Source organism: Chamaea fasciata, unplaced genomic scaffold, assembly GCF_029207755.1.
Source record: "Chamaea fasciata isolate MVZ Bird 193981 ecotype frontalis unplaced genomic scaffold, bChaFas1.0.hap1 SCAF_4, whole genome shotgun sequence".
Classification (NCBI taxonomy): domain Eukaryota; kingdom Metazoa; phylum Chordata; class Aves; order Passeriformes; family Sylviidae; genus Chamaea; species Chamaea fasciata.
The window spans coordinates 22,813,547-22,831,666 of NW_027094089.1; the positions used below are offsets into that span (position 1 = coordinate 22,813,547).

The 18,120-nt window shown below is 35.0% G+C and overlaps 1 protein-coding gene across 1 annotated transcript in view; it reads right to left on the reverse strand.

The window, feature by feature from the left end:
* Positions 1 to 18,120, reverse strand: part of RICTOR (RPTOR independent companion of MTOR complex 2) — a 78,593-nt gene that overhangs the window by 37,952 nt on the left and 22,521 nt on the right. Inside the window, exons 4-11 of the mRNA XM_066181078.1 lie at positions 11,056 to 11,120; positions 8,837 to 8,968; positions 7,868 to 7,931; positions 4,023 to 4,149; positions 2,996 to 3,165; positions 2,685 to 2,752; positions 1,541 to 1,608; positions 134 to 216 (exon numbers count right to left, since the gene is read on the reverse strand). Of these exons, the coding sequence (XP_066037175.1) occupies positions 134 to 216; positions 1,541 to 1,608; positions 2,685 to 2,752; positions 2,996 to 3,165; positions 4,023 to 4,149; positions 7,868 to 7,931; positions 8,837 to 8,968; positions 11,056 to 11,120 (777 nt within the window). The remainder of the gene's footprint in view (positions 1 to 133; positions 217 to 1,540; positions 1,609 to 2,684; positions 2,753 to 2,995; positions 3,166 to 4,022; positions 4,150 to 7,867; positions 7,932 to 8,836; positions 8,969 to 11,055; positions 11,121 to 18,120) is intronic.

Below are 18,120 nucleotides of genomic sequence, written 5' to 3' on the forward strand. Positions count from 1 at the left end.
TGAACTCAAGGACAGCTGTCTCATAACTGGAGTCTGTGTTTATTTATGCCATTAAATAGCTAAAAAGTTAAGAACAGATTAATTAAAATAATAAATATTATTCCTACATCAGTTCTAAATATTCACCACCTACCCGGATTTCCATATTTGGTATACAGAGTACCCCAATAAGAGACTGAATCCCAGAATTTCCAGGTTTGCACAGGCTGATAATACCTAGAAAACATTTAATGTATAATAATATTCCCTCATCAACAAAAGAAAGGACAACAGACAGATTGCTAAATTAGACTTCCAGTCTGAAAACAAGCACACATTAAAAAAATTATCATTAACATTTTCACCTTTATAATATCCTCTCCTTCCCAGTCAATAATATTCAACAGAACTTCCCAATCACAAAACTTTATATCCTTATTAAAAATTGTGCTACTTTTGTCCTTCCTCCTGAGAACAGTACTCAAAAGTTATCTATGAAAACAACATATGCACGGAAGAAATGACAAAAAGAACAAAACTGTCTGTAATGAGCAACTCTTAAGCCTGAAAGGTTTTCATCATCTGAGTAGACCTCTAAGGAATTTCAATGAAAAGCTGCATCTTAAACTAACAAATTAATTTATTTCCTTTTAACCTCAGGTGAATTCTAACAGCTGTTAGATCTATGTGCCTGAGTGTAGGAAGATGCAGTAATACACCTATCAAAAACTCTTTTCTGGAAATTTCAAAGTCATGACATGCTTTCTCTCCCAAGCATGTGAGAACACACAAGAAACTTGAAGGATACCTGGATATTAAAATTAAGCTTAGCGATAATTTTCAGAACTTAAAAAACAACACAAGTAGTGTCACAAAACAGCCTAAGTACAGCCTGGAAGAATACCACTCAATATTTTGGTAAATGTTTATTTTCACTGATTTCAATTTGCAAGACAGTGTCTTGACTGAAAAAAAAAAGCAATCCCTCAGGCAGTACCTTCATCTTACATATTGTAATATTGCAGAGAAAGGATTTAGTAAAATGAAAAAAAAATACTTTTTTGATTTAGAAACGTCTTCTACATGAAAATTTGAAAACTATGTCCATTTCCAATTTCTCTTCAGCTATGGCAGCTGATGGAAGCAGGTAAAATATCTGTCTATATCTCTTAATATAGACAAAAAGATTTCATTTACAGTGGCAGAACCACCTCAAATGCAAATTCTTATTATATGATGTTATTTTAAACACCCTTTCACCCACTAGATTTCAAGAATGACCATCAAGATGTAATTTATAAGGCGTTTTACACAGGGAGGGGAAAAGCTGTGCCCTGTCAGGAGTCTAAAAAAACTATGCATTGCATCCTCCAATCTTACAGTACCAAAACATTCATAAAGTAGCACTGCAGGAAGGTATTGATAGAAATTAGACTTATCAAATGAGACAGATCCTATGTCATTTATACTAGAAAGTAAAATCACACTTCCAATCATCCAAATAGGATGACTTCAAACAAATTTCAAGTTTCAAACAAACAAACAAATAAACAAATCTTACCTGCCCATGATCGAAATGCTGCCACTATTCCCATTTTACTAGCTAGGAATCGTGCTTCTCTGTCCTCTCTGCCATCAAAACAACAAACATCACCATGCAGGTAATAACTACAAAACCAACAGTATTACTGTATTATTATTAAAAGGTACTTAACTGAGATGGGGGACAAAATTCAGAGTAAAAGAAATATTTTATGTATGTATATATGACTATATATGTATTTACACAAGATATATACACACAGAAAAGGTTAGAATTTTAAATTATTGTTACTTTTCCAAGGGAGTTTCCACAGGAAGAGGATAACATCAAAAACATCTATAGGGGGTCAGATGAATCATTCTGCACCTCCACTGACACTAAGTCTACGGCAGAGACGTGAAGACCTTATTCAGTTACCCAGACCTAAGCATCTAAGCACATTCGATAATTAAAAAATCCTGAATAATTCAAGTTGAAAGCTATCTCAGGAGACCTCCTTCTGGTCCAAATTACTGTACAAAAACTAACCAGCTACCAGACTAGGCCAGATTATAGAAACATCTGGGTTGGAAGGCACCTTTAAAGGTCATCTAGTTCAACCCCCCTGCAAGAACTCAGCAAATACAGTGTGTAGTACACACTCCTTTTACAGTGTCCAGATCTTTAGGAGGTAAACAAGCTTCTGTAATTCAGCTTGGAATACCTGCAAAAAAACTCAAGGCTTTTATCCAGCTGGGTGCTAGAAACTCTCAAGAATGAAGGCAGCAGGACCTCTCTGGATAACTTACTCTAACTCTTGACCAACCTCATATAAAATCATCCTCCTGCCTCTTATATCAAGTTGAAATGTTTCTTGCTTTAATTCATCTCTGTTGCTTCTTGTCCTGCCACCTGCCACCAACATGAAGGGCCCTGGCTACATCATTCTGAAAGCATTTTCACAGGTTATAAAAAGGCTACTATTCATCAGAGGGTGTCCCTCAACCCTCTCCTCTCGAGGTTAAATAAGCCCTTTTAAATGTTAAATGCTTAACAGTATTTTAGAAATAGACTCTGGCCTACTATTTTCAACTTCTAGAACTTCAGTATTTGGAAGGAAGTACAGCTTAATTCCAAAGCTATGAACATAACCAATAGCACGAATAGCAGCACGAACACTTACTTGAGTTGTCCCTCTGCTGTGTCTGGATTATGCCTGTAGTGAAAATCTGTGTAAGGGGCTAAAATTCTCTAAACAAAAGAAAGACATGCATTATTTTCACATGAAAATATAGTTAAATCACTACTGCCGTTTCCTCAGTCCCACTCCAAACTGTAGTATTATCCTTGTTTCATAAATCTTGGGCTCTTAGCCCAAAACATTATCTTTTAGACTGGGCCCTAACACAGAGGAAATCATAAGTAAAAGTAAAACATTTTAATGAGTAATAAAGTGTTTAATTTCTGTCACTAAACAAGTAAAATGGCACTCACCTCTAATTCTACATCTGCTCGCACGTACTGTCGGGTCTTTGGATGATTAATGAGGTGTAAAACTGTAGTTATCAGAGCCTCATTTATTCGGCTTAGCTGACAGTCAATCACATTTTTCAAGATGGTACTTAAGCCACCCCGAAGAGCCACCACCTCAGGATTCTGAAGTGCTAGATAAAGGAAAAGAAGTCATTTTGGATAGCAATCAAAGATAAAACATTTCATGGCATGTGACAAACTTGTCATCTCAAGCATGGGTATCTTATTTGTCCTGAACACTGCTGAGGAACATGTAAAGCTTTTAATGGAACTGGCTGACATGGGCAATGAATTGCGGTTTTGGACTGATTTATCGCACACAAAAACACTGGTCACTCAGTCTCCAGAATATGGCCATTCCCAACTTAACTCCCAACCAAGTTTCCATACAGTAGCTTCTAGATTTCTCCATAAAGAGTTTTCATGCTTCACTGAACTGACATAGATAAAATATTTATACTGAAATAAGAGTAACATTTTGTTTATTTCTTAAAAACAGACGTTTTATTCTTGAAAACAAATCAATGAAGTTATTTCCCACTGACTGATTTTGAAAAAACTTCAAAAATCAGCAGTCAAATGAAAATTTAGGGAGTTAGTACAAACCACTGTCCTGGAAACTACAGTACCCACTCCCAAAATTTTTAAAAATTAAGATAATTTTTAGTTCTCTGTAGTCTTCTAAATTTGTCAGCATCTTGTGCATGGATCTCTCCCTATTTCAAATCCATTAGTTTAAGAAACATGAACTCCAGTAATGTTTTTAAGGCAAACTAAAACCTGTGAGGTCTTGAAGGCAAGATGAAAATCTGAAACCTTTGCCTATGATACATAAATGGATTTTCAGTCATTTTGGTTAATATCATGCTAATAACTAAAATCCATGAAACTTACAGTAAGAACACTTAGCATCTAATTCCTTATTAAATAAATACTGTGAATGACAGCCACATCAAAACTGAACCCTAATTAAGAAAAATTATCTTACCTAGTTCACAGATAATGGCTATACATGCTCGAACCATTCTGTCTCTTTCTTGAAGACCATCATTTCCAACTGCTATCAAAGAATTAGTAATAGAACTGGGGAACAATGAAGCATTCACAGTGATCATCTGCCAAAAAGGAAAGAAAAAGCCCTCTGGTTTCTTCACATTTCTCTAAATACACTTACATATTCAGCAGCATTCTGTTTCCTACATACAGTTAGACATACCAGTCCACCTGCTACTTGGTTGCATCTGGTGGTTCTTCAAAACTATTCCTTTTGCGCTTGAAATTTTTTCCATTTCAATGTGTTTGTCAACTAACTTTACCGTTCTCTTCTTGCTTCAGTTTTTTTAATGCATTTTATCTCAATAAGGAAGAACTTAAAAAGTTTTTTTGCAGTGAGAATTAAGACTACCTTCATCACAGGTTTTTTTCTCTAGAATATCTTTATTGACAAAGAACATTATCCAACGACACAGGGTAGACTACAAACTCACCTACTACTAAGGAGGTTCTGCACCATAGAAAGCCTCAGCTGTTAGCTTGAACAGCCAGAATTCACACCAGATTAAGGAGCAAGACTCATTAAAGGTGAAGAAAGCCACTCCTGAACAACCAACCAATACCACCAACACTTCACTGCCCCCAAGTCAGGCTTTGATTAATTAAAAAGGCTGATCAACTGCTTGTTCACATTTTTTCAGTTTGCGAAAATTAAATACACATATCCTTCTGAAATAAGAATATCACTAAACAGATGAATTACTAAGGAGGAAGGTTTTTGTCTGTCTGCCTGAAAAGGGAACAATGCAATGTTTTATAGCCCACTAAGGTGTGTCACCTTTTTTCGTCCATTAATAAATAAAAACTAGACAGAAAAAATACCCAATATACATCAAACACCTGAAAATTTAAGGGTATCTTTTTTGTGTGTTCAGGAAAACCAGGCTTGCCTTTGTAATTTTTCCAAAACTGTTTTGTCCTATATCCATTTTGCATCATGTGTTACAGGTATTTGTGCAAAGATGACTAGTTTTTTACCTTTTTTTCACAAATGTTAAAATGAGAGGGTATCAACTATTATGACCAAAATATTGGAAGTGTTTTAACAAATCTATCTTTAAATTCATGTATTTAGAAGCTTCTTGTTATACATAATTTTAATGCCAACAAAACAGGAAGCTTTAAGATAGGACTTTAAAGAAAAACGAATTTTCTCCTGCCCACACAGTCTTTCACTTTTACACTGGCAAGAAGAAATGAGAATAAGCAATAGAACAGGTGCACCAATCCACTCAACAAACTGCAACCTGTTTACTACTGATATTGGCAGGCTATTTCATGTAAGGACACAAGCCATTCTGCTTCATATGGGTCTTCCTTCTTATTAAGACAGGACAAGGAAAGGTTTCTCGCTATACTCCATTTTAAACAAATCAGTAAAATAAACAAATTTTTGTATTTACTTTGTATCTGCACTAGGTATTAAAATGCAGTTCCCAAGACCAAGGTCAGGTAATGGAAAGCTACTTACAAGCAGCTGATATGAAATAACTAATAAAGACTATGAATTTGGTCTTTTAAGACTCCTTTAGAAAAGAGGAAGAAAGAAGACTGTTCATATTGCATTTAACCCTGACTTCTGCTTTAAAAAGAAACACCCAGACTACTACATTTGAAAAAAAGTCTTATTGACTTCTATTAGACAGAAAAATGCTTCCCGAAACAACTTCATGCCATCCTTTTCAAGGCTATAGGTATTACCAAATTGTAAATATTTTACCAGTAGATGCAGAGGTGATTACAGTCAAAATCAGCTAGGGAGTGAACACCTAGCCTTCAAAAACTATTTGACAAGTTTAAAAAAAATTAGATTTTTTAAAGTCTTCTCACACCATTTAAACCTAGTATTTTTAAAACAAAGTTTATGATTGCCTTTTCTAAATTAATAAAAAATATTAATATTTTATATTTTGGTGTTCTTCTCTATGAAAAGAAAGAAAAGAGAAAGTTTTAATTTTAATCTATGCAATTCTCAAGGACATTTTTTTACTACCAAAGATGAGGTTATAGAGACCAGTCTTGAAACTGAAAACAACAGTTCTGTGATACCAGAAAAATCCAGTTCAGTTTCACAATAAATTATCTTCTAAACAATTCTGTTAGCTTTTTTCATTTTATTTGCCATTCATTCTTCACTTCTAGACCTTTTTATAATCTTTCAGGAATCCTCACATCAAATCACAAAGTCTGAGATACTGAGGGGGATGAAGACAGAGATAGAAAAAGGGCAAGAGCAGGGTAACCAAAGGACAGTGTGAAAATATAAAATGTGATATTCAGGAAGTACAAATATTCCTTGTGAGAGAATTTCTTGAGTACAGACAGCTCTGTGCCAGTGCATGCTTAACTGCTGTAGCCTAGACAGCACATGAGAAAGCTGTTAACTTTAGTGGTAGCAGACTGGGTGGCTTCTTGACGGTCTGGTACTGTCTCTTAAGAAAACAGAATGTTATAGGTAAGCAGCTAAAGATGCTAGAAAAGGCTTTCCATCAACACAGTTCTCACCATCAAGGAACCACAAGTGTGGCTGCACAGCCTGTGCATTTGATGCACGCCAATACCTTTGCACCACGATGGAGAAAAAACTCCACCAAGGATCAGCTGTATGATTTCTTTGATGTTTCCCCTTGACCATCACTTCTTCAGATCAAATTAATGAATTTGTTTATCTTGCTGTCCCTTCCTTCATGCAAGATTGAAGTTTTTGCTCAATAGGAACTGCTCAAAAAGGCCCACAAATAATGAGGACAAATTTCTGGCCCAAATAAAACCAATTTTGGATGGGTTTCCATCTTCTGATTTACGTTATTCTGAGTCTACAGTGAAGCTCTTACATCAAAGTAGATTTGCAAAGATTTTTTTTTAAAGTGCAACTTCCTCAAGGACCCGTTCCTTTATAGTGGGGCTTTTTGTTTGTTTTTTGCCTGTCTGGGTTTGAAGGCAGCCATGTTTAACATTTAAAACTCTTTCTTGGCACAACTGTGAATCAAGTACATTACATCTTCTGTAAGACAGAAAACATATTTCGGTAGATTTAAAATACAAAGAGAGATTTAACACAGACAGTACTCCTGCAGAACCATTCTTCAACTATTTCATACTTTTCTCCAGTCTCTGGTAGTTTTTTATAAGAATATGAGAACAATAAAGAAAAGTGAAGCCTAGCACAAAGGCAGGATATTACGTCTCCTTAATATATTTGGCACCTCTATATGCCAGTTTCTCTAGGATGAACTTGAAAATGCAGCTACCATACTTTCAAATCTCACATCCATGGGTAACCATCACAGACTAACCGTATTTTACTGAGTATCTGAGACAAAATCCTATGGATAGCATCAACTGCCACAAACAAAAAAGTCTGTAAGTATTCCTTGAATGATTACTTCAGTGACAATTTGTCTCATTTCTCACAGAGCAGAAAATCTCCCAATCTCTGACTCACAGATGATTAAACAAACTTTACAATGAAGCAGTAATTTCAATATTGAAACTTCATGTTGTTTTTATGCCATTGCTTTCACTCTTTGATAAATTTTTCCCAAACCTTGTCCAGTAAGCAAGATTTTTCTAGTGCACTTGAGATTCTAAATGGTAAAATTATAAAATCAAAACAAATCTCTTCACTACATTTTTCTGCCTTTTGAATTATCAGCTATATTACATGATAAAGGTAAAGCAAGATATTAGAGACTGTGAAAAAGCACTGTTGATGGAGACAACCAGAAGTCAGCACAATTGAGTGGCACAGCAGATACAACCATACACACTAGATTTTACCTTTCTGACTAATCGAAGTGCTTGTGTTCTTTCTACTTCATTACTCTGCTGAATGTCAATGCACCTAAAGTAAGTTAAAAAACACATTTTGTTTATAACAACAGTAACTTTCACCTTAACTGTTAACAACTTGTTAATATTTATGCACACGAGTACAAAAGAAAAAAAACTGACTTACGGTTTAAAAACTACACTTTCCAGCAAATATTATTTCAGTTAGCTTTGGTTTATATTTTCTCACCTATTTTCATTACGATTAGAATGTTCTCAAATATAAAATGGCAAAGCAATTATTTTCCAAGCTAGCTGCATTTGTGATTTGCAAATGAGACCACACCAAGTATTTGTAATGTTTCACATGAACACACTTCGAGTGTTCTCAGATCAGAAAAGACCTTTAGCTCCAAAAAAATTTAACAGCACACTAAAACTACATGTGCATATTTATAAACAGAAATTCACACATCTGTATCAGCATATTAAATAAAAAATTTAATTACAGGAAGCACCAGAAATGCTATCATTTACATCTATTCATCATGCTGATTGTATTATCTCATTGTTGGTCTGCCCTTTGGCATTCTTCTGCTGTGTCACTGATTGTATTTAGACTACAAATTTTTGACTTTGTACTGAGGCTCCAAAGCACCGTAATAATACAAAGAATCAAACAACCCCGATACAAAAACTTAAGACATGAAAATTATTAATATTTCAACCATATTAATTTATAGTTAATGGCATTTATTATTAAAATAAGAAATTCTTTGGATTACTTGTAATATATATTAGGACACCATTTTATTTGGATTAGCCAGTGTGATGAAATATTCTGTTGAAGAAATACGTCTTTTATGAAACTACTTACTAAGAACATAGGAGAATACAAATTCACTCCTGTCTCAATCATGAAAAAGCAAGTGATCTAGAACTTTACAATTTACAACAAGAAGAAAGAGGAAAAATTACCTGGCTATCAAATAATCCACCTTCAACTTTAGCACCTTCTGAAGAATACTGGAGTCTCGAATAAGGTAGCGGAGGGCTCGCAATCCTGCTGCTCGCACCTCTTTTGCTTCATTTAGTAAAGCTAACCTCAGACTACAATGAAGAAAACAAGAGGGATAAACAACTATTAAGCAGAAGGTAGACTTCACCATCTGATATGCAACTACTATTCACTCATTTAAGACAAAAAATATTATTTTTAAAAATAAATGTTCTGAACTCATTTTCTGACTTTCAGGTCTTCTCATGTGCAATCTTGAAGGCAAGCCCTTATCTGGTCAGCAGATGTACACAGACAATACCATAATCTTAAAAAGCCAAAAATTAATTTCTCCCCCAAATAACAGCTTGTACATCCATGAAATAACATAGAACCAAAACCTGTACACAACTTGTTATTTGACAAAACAGCTGAGCACAATATTAGTCAAAGAAAATTAAGAGGTAGAATACTGTAAAATAAGAAGAAAAGAGATACGGTAGAACTCTAGAAACGGAGTTAGAAAGCATGAAGTAGTACACTGTCCTTTTGAAGGCCCTCAAGAGATCTGTCCCTCTTCCTCAACGACATGCAGGGTGGGGTGGAATCCTTAATCTCCCAATAACATTTTCTAGTAGGATTTTTCACTGGACATCTAAGAATGTAAATACTTCAGCCAGTGAGACTGAATTTCTACTTCTACAAAGGATTTGTTTTTTTATTTCCTTATCCTAGGGTTGTCATACATGGTAATCAGCTACTCCAAGGCAAAAAAATTTTTGTAATCTTTTGGTGTATACCTGGCCTGGGTAAGTCACTGTAACAGGAACCTACTCTCAGGTGGTACCTAGAGAAAGTAGAAAGGCTACCATATCATTTACAGTAAAGACAAACTGATCATTACTTTCAGCAGGGAACTGTTTCAAGACCATCTTTCCTGTAATATGAATATGCTCGGCTCAAGACACAGCTGGATTTCTGGAGTTCCAAGACTGGACTGCTGACTCATGTCCAGCCTCTCATCCAGCAGCACCTCCAAGTCCTTCTCAGCAGGGTTGCTCTCAATCAGTTCAAGTCCCAGCCTGCATTGATACTGGGTGCATTCTTGGTACCAAGGATCTTCAAGTCCAACTCCTACACAGGACAATCCCAAGGGTCACACTGTGCGCCTGAGAATGTTGTCCAAACACTTCATGAACTCTGCCGGGCTTGGGGCTGTGACCACTGCCCAACCACCCCCTGGGTAAATAATCTTTTCCTGAAACCCAAACAAACGTCCTCGACACAATTTCAGGCCATTCCCTCGGGTACTGTCACTGGCCAATGGAAAGAAGAGAGCAGTACTTGCCCCTCCTCTTCCCCTCTGTAGCTGCAGACCAGCTAAAGAACTGGCATAGTGAAACCATTACAAAGGACAAAACTATCATGAGATCCAACACTCAAATGCAATAGCTACTAAAAAGAGATGTGTCACTATCTTTAAGTATGCAATGAAACCATACAGCTAGTCAAATGACAAGGACATCAGTTTTAGGTAAGAAAACAATTACACAAGTTTTTCCAACATTTTGCTCAAAGACCAATTAGCTTTCCTAAGCTTTTTTCCTTAAGTGACATCTAAATTGAAAGAATACAGAAATGCATTAAATACTAGATCTTATTTGTTTTTGTCACCAGTGCTGGTCTTCAGGACATATTTACAAATTTCTGTGTGGAAATAAGCATGTAATTACATTTGACAGTCAGAAATGGCCACAAAATAGACAGAAATTCCACTTGAAATTATATAAACAGGGCATGTCCACAGCAGGGAAAGGAGTGCTACATGGACATATACAGACCAATACAACATAAAATATTGATCTTTAAATCTTGATTCTGTATCAAGAGTATGCTCTGTATTTTGTAGATCTACATTTTTATTAAAAGGGCTTTCTACAAGTATTGAAATATTTAGACACACTTTTACATCTCTGAGGAATAAAATAAAGAAATCGACACTTCTAAATTGGAGGGCTTGTCTCTGTTTGCCCAAAAGTGAATAATGTATTTCTGATTTTACTCATTAAAATATTTCAGATTATATACTTGCATGATAAAATTTCAAACATATTATAAATACAAAATACTAGTTTAAAAGTACAAATGAAGTTTATCTACTTGCACCAAAACAACTGAAGTTCCCTAGGCTTCCACTTACCATATTATGATGCTGTCATAGGTAAAACCTAACTTTTCTTCAGCATGGCCAATATTACAAAGAAGCTGAAAATAAAAGAAAATATCTATTATTTATAGCTCTCCAAAAATGACCATGAAAAACTGTTGATTTTGGGAAATGCCTTCAAAAAAATCCTAGTAATTTAATGTGTAGCAAGGGAGAGACTACCAGCTTCAAACTTCCCTGAGAATTTCTGCTGTCTGCAGTGTGTTCCTACACACATCAGATACGGAGACTCACCTGTGGATTTTCATATAAAAAAAGGCGGCACAGTTGTGTAAGCTGTGTACTGGTTGGTCCGTTTTTCAGCACCAGATTGCTAGCTGGCAACTGGCAATTTGAGCAGAGAGCAAAAAAGACCAAAGTCAAAGCAAATCTGCAGGGACTCAGGTAAGAGCTTTGAAACAAAGACCGACAATGATGGTCCACTGTCATATTTTGTCACAGTAGCACAGAAACACAAAAAAATCAGAAGGCATTACCAAGTGTCCTGTAACTGACATTTGGTCTTGGCCTGCCATCCTTTCTATAGAACCTGTACCTCTAAAAAACAAGAGCAAAGGTTGAATTTATGCACACAAAACCACAACTATAAACTGTCACAAACTGGACACTTCAACCATATCTTGTCACTGTGAACAGAAAAGATTTACAAGAACAGTAAAGTGCTTTTACAAGTCCAAAATCATGCTTAAAAGGAGCTACTTAGGTTGCCAATGTTTTAGCCTTTTGAGGAAATGAAAACAATCTCTTCTGTAAGAAGAGCTGATGCTGTTCTTCTTTTCAAGAGCAGCAAAGAAATTCCTAGTAATCTCACTCACTATCCCTGGCTAAAATTATAAAATATTATCATGCTGAAATCCCAAAGCACTTTTCTTAGCACCTCCAAAACCTGAAGTGACTAATACTGATTGCAATAACTTTGCACTTTGTCCTCTGTTTTCAAAATAGGCATGCACTCTGTTCTAAGTCAGAGCAGTATTAAGTTTCTCAGTGAGGAATTCAGGAAGTATTTGTGCTAACCAGCCATTACCTCTGCTCTGAAAATATTGTAATATATCAAACTCTGTGACACATTCTTTATGTGTACTTCCTGCTAACAATAAGAAATTTATAATAAACAACACGAACAGCCAAAGCAAGGCTACTATAAGTTAAAATATTTAGTGCATTCCATGCTTCAGTTCTATTGTTCACCTGCATCTGAAAAAATGGCATATTGCACAGAAACACTGTTTTTAAGTAAATCCATTTTATTAGCAACATCATTAAAATTCAAACAGTACCTAGGTTTATGCTCAACAAGTAGAAATTCATTTGGTGATCACATTATGTCTTATGAAATTGTCTTTCAAGAAAAATACCTAGTGATAATGCTGAAATTTAAGGCTGTTAATGAGAGATTATTAAACTGGCCTGGATCTGCTCCATGTTTGACTTCAAATAATTGAAGTAAATGGAAGTATTTTGTATTTTTCTTAACCAAAGATGATTATAAAACATAAGGAAAGTTTTTACATAACCTTTTTTACCACCTTTCAAACTTAAGTGATAACAAAACTAGACAATTGATGCACTAACTGGTTATGACAGTATGTCACTTCCCAACATCAATCTATTTTTATGCCATGTTGTTGGACTGCCTAAGGCCACCATTGCTGCTTTAGCATTTCTATTGACATCTTATGAACTGTAAAAATTGGCTGGCAGAGTGTAAGCAAAACAGTGCGAGAAGATAGTGAGTAAAAACAGTTCATTGTTCAGTTGCAGACAGTTACATCAATAGTTGTTTAGGCTAATCATTTATACATCTAAACCTCTCCCCAGCATTCCACTCCAGACATAAATGAGAAATCCTAACTTAACATAAAAGATTGTCCTCAACAGTCTCTTTTTCCTACTTTAAAAAAACCCAGAGATTTGTAATTCTGATGTAGGAAAACCCCATTTTTTTGAAAGCTGCTACTATAGCGTGCACTAGTTCATTAGTGAAACCAGTCTCTTAGTACACACTTACCACTGGTTTGCATCTTGAGCAGTCCTGAGATTAGACTGAAACATTTGACATGTTCCAGGAACCCACCTAACTTGCAGCACTTCTAAAAACCATTCAGTTAACTGGACCAGTTCTAGTCTGGTTTTCACTCTCACCAAATACAGAGTGGTTATAAGCTCCTCAACACCATTTCCACACCTATATATGTGCTCCCACTGCACGCATCTTCACCAGTGTGGAAAAGAACTTGACCTTATCTTGAAATTCAAACAAAGTCATGTAACCTGACAAGTTAAAAACTTTCATCAAGTTTAAGTGATGTTTGGATATAAATTTCCAAATTTGACAGTAATAATTTTGAAGAGTTTGATGATGTCTCTGTGTACATCTGAAATACTTCTCCCACAGAAAAGAAAATAACTACTAGTTTATTCTCCCTCTAATGGGACACCAGTACTTATGCACTAGCTTTCTTTGTAATTTATGTGTATTCCATATAGAAAAGGGCCTAAAAAGATGGACGGCAAGATCAGAATTCAAAAATGTTTCAGGGACTTGAAACAAGTGCCCAAACCTAAGAATAAGTTTTAACTAAATAATAGGAAGAGTATATGATATCCTTCAGGGTACCACAAATTAACAGACACATAAGAAATGAAAGTAGGCAGCAGAGAAACACAGAATGTCCAGAAATTAACATTCAGAATGTTAATTCAAAACAAAAAAGAAAACAAATTTTATCTCTGGAAATACTAATAGGACTGCTTTATATTTGAGATTTGAAGACTTTTTCCATTTTATCAGTTGCTCTCTATAAGAACACAATTTTGTGTGTCACATTTTAGGAGCAAAGTGGAAAAAGTGTAGCAGAAAAATGGACATAGAAAATCGGTGGATACCCATGAAGGCTGAGCCATTTGGTTTACTTAATCTAGGGGAAAAAACCAAATGGCTGGTAAGACTGGATTTCTCCGAGTTTGAAAGGGGGAAAAAATATGGAAGTTGGTAAAAAGAACAAACTGTTCAGCTGGTCCAATTCCTTGGGCATTTGCTATGTTATAAATGTCTGTCTTTAAATATATTATACTAAAAACTGTTATCGTTTTCTTCTCATTTCACTTTCAAACAACATTAAGGAGATCAATGATTCTGGCCCAAATGCAGTAGTATTTGTAGATGGCTGAATTCCTGACAAAGTCAAGTAACTGTCCTATGTTTGACTGTAAAATTTAACTATTAATGTACATACCACAATAGTATAACTCTGCAGATAAACAGTACCAGAATAATGAAATCTATCTTTGGCTTTACATTGACATTGCGCATTAAAATGGCAATTAGATTATTATATAATACTTGAAATTATGAACTTATTTTTATTTTTATACTATATATATTTTTCATATATAGATCTTACCTACAAAAAATTTTAAATGTACACAATAAATTTTATACATTTTTATATAGGAACACACAAAACCAAACAGAGTATATCTGTGAGTTGAAAAACTTCAAATGAGTCCACTTCAAAATTAAAATTCTGTCATCAAATACACAATGACTGGGCATAGCAAAGACTCTCTGAGGGTAAGATTAAATATTGGGACAAAATGGTACGTACATTAGGTCAGAGAGTGACTAACTTACAGTGAAGGGTTTTTTCATGTTTACTGTCAGCTATGAGTTTTTCATACTACTCAGATGAGTCACAGCAATATGAGTAATATATCAACATGTCTTGGAAACAGTAGCTCAGAACAACAAAACCATAGGAGGTCAACAGCATGCACAAGTGGAGTGCACATTTGAGACCATTCAAATTTATACTTAGCAAAATAGCCACAGCAATTACTAGATAAAAGCATTATATTATTCTGTGCATTCAGAATGTAATTATTGCATTATAACTTTGGAAATACAGTTTGGGCCACCACTGGTAATATTTAAGTGAAGGTTACTTTGTAGATCCTAGTTGTAAGAGAATCTCCTACTGAAAGTGTGGATTCTGATTTAGACACATTTGTTACACAGCTGAATGTCTCCCAGTCTATGTTCTGTTCCTATCTGCCACATCATTCTGAGATTTCAGGTTTTGCCAGTGGTTTATCTACTTGGATGAATGTTACAGTCAGGCAGTACATTCAGTCTAAGACACCTGCGTTTTGCAAAAGACACTCTAAAATGACAGACTATGAATCAGAGACACAATCTGTGAAAGCCTCTATGGCCATATCCATATCCAAGCCACTCAATCCATATCATCCTAGTGAAAGTAATGCAACAGGCATGGTCAAAACCTAACAGCTTTACAGAGAAGAACATTAAATAATGTCAATTAGTTTTGAACAGATTGAAAATATAATTTTCTATATCACTATATTACTGAAGGTGTTCCATTGCTAAGCTTATATCTAAAATGAATTGCTTGATTTTGTCTTTTAAGAAGTACCTTTCTTTTTGAAAGAAAAACAGAAATTCCTACAATATCTGTGAATTTCTTATTAATTTTAATTGTTATAAAAATACCCTGTTTTACAAAGGAATGAAGGATCTCTCAGAAGCTCCCAGTGGGATAAACCTCCTGTAACAGAGGATTATAAATAAACACTTCAAATCACCAAGATATTTTCCTCCAGGTAAATGCAACTTTACCGTTTCTTCTGGTTTTCAGTAATTTATCATTTACTACTTTGCACGGGAATGGGGAAAACCCAAAAGATGTAACCATGATGTTTTGGTACTAATCAGCAGAAGCTGGGAAACTTTAAAGTGCTTGCTTTATGTAGGTGGCTGTATAAATTAAAGATGGGTAATCCTACTCAACTTACTGGAGCTAAATCCATATATCAAACATGTGAACTGCTGTGACAGTGAAAGTGGCACTGACCATTTACTGGAGGTCAAATCCTTGAACAGTTTTCAGGCCAGAATATCAGTTAGCTTAAATAGGTGGCTTGAAAGTAATATAGATTGAGGCAGTATTTCATAAAAATTTTTGCTCACAAAACTGTAGCTTCATTTACTAGGTGACAAGAAGCAGAGAAGGAGTGTGCTGACATTCAGAGCAGATAAAATTTCTAAGTCTGAAGCTGCTGCAGTTCAGTACTAAAAGTACCTTTCCCCAGTCTGTGCATCACCAGACTGGGAATGCTAATTTCCTGGAACAGAAAACTTAGACCACCAGTCAGGCAAGAACAACCCACACTCTACAGATAAAGGGCAAAGAACTTGGACACTAATGACTTAGCTAATAAGTAGTACTAGCAAAAATTTGATAAATGAAATGTAAGTTTTTGTAAAATACCATGTATAAAGCATACTTTGCACAGTAGCAATGGGTGCTGTGGAGACCTGAATGCAACTAGTTAACATTTCTCTTAAACCGAAGTAGCAATGAAACAGGATTTACAGCACCTAAGCACACAAGTTTAAAGTATCAAATAAAGTATCTACTGTCTCATTCTTGCAGATGAACTAGTAACTCATGTTGACTTCTGATCACAATTATTTAAAAAAAAAAAAAAAAAAAAGAATTAAAGTATTTAACTGCTACATAAAGCCCTGGAGTCTACTTCAGTGCTAGTTCAGTGATTTTTAAAAGGATGATTATGTTCCTGCTCCTTAAAAAAAAGGGAGGTGAGGGGAACAGGTATCACCTTAAAAATCCAGTCCAGTTTCAAGTAAAGAAACCTGGATATAATACACCTAACATATCCTGAAAATAATACAAAATTTGGTGTCTATCATGATCCTTATTGGGAACCTCCATATTTGGAGTAAATTACATTACTTGTTTCCATGTGATAAAAACATTTTGCTTTCCCTGACTGAAGAACTAAAACAGTAAGATTCGCACTATTTGAAGGAAAAATGTGGGGTAGTTGGAAGCAACTGCTTAGACTAGCTCAGATATTTTCTTTTAAGTATAATAATATTTCTATCAGGCAAATAATAGATTTTCCATATTGTTTTATCTGAAATATGCCAATAAAAATTTTCAAAGGTCCTTTCCCTGTACAGAGTACAAATATCCCAGACAACAAGTAGCACTTCAAAAATGGACCAAAAATGCAGCAATTTATAAACAAATCAAGTTCAGACTCACTGTAATTCCAAGATAGGATACAAACAACCTCAGCCCTTAGCATATCAATCTTACACTCCTGTCTCACAGAGGAACTAAGACTATACCAACTCATGGTAGAAGAACAGAGTGCTAAAAGGAAATAAAACCATCTCGCCAAGCTCCAGGCTTTCACTTTTAACCACTGGAATGAAATACACAGAATTGTTCCAACCACAAGGCAGACAATACAGTACAACTTGCAACTTTTATTCTATTCTCATAACTGCATTTACAGTTCAAACAGAAATATGAAGTTTTTAAAACCAATGCACTAAGTTATACAACTTACAAAGTACGTATTCCAGGGAGATGAATACAAGAACAAGTGTTCAATATTAAATTGAGTAGTATGATTCCCTAATGCAGGGTGATTCTGATGTAGAATCAAAATCAGGTTATGAACTACAGTCCCCATCACCAAACATCATACTTAATTTTATTAAGCTGCTTTTCACAAACTACTAATTTCCTGCCAGTGTTAAGTCCAGTTTATGAAAACTGTCCTTCCATTTCTGTAAGTATTTTCCATTTTCAATACTGGGTTTAAGAAACTCCCAAAATATTCTTCAAATATTCAATTACAGAACTATGCAATCTCTCAAAACTGGTTCATCTTTAAATTACAATATGCATATTTATTAATTTAACACAATTATGGATGTTAAACATCTGATTTTCAACAGCCAAATTGAACCTGTTTTAAGATCTGTAGTTTCAAATATTGACTTTTCACTACAATTCACGCATCTACAAACCTAATTCAGCTCTTTAATTTTAAGACAATAAGAGACTTTGGAAGCATTCACATTTCAAAATTTCCTGATTATCACAAAAAGGAAACCTAAGCTATGCATCAGACTTTTCTAGCAGAATAAAGGGCTTTCTTGCAACATGTTTTGGAATTCTAGTGAAAACAGCAGCA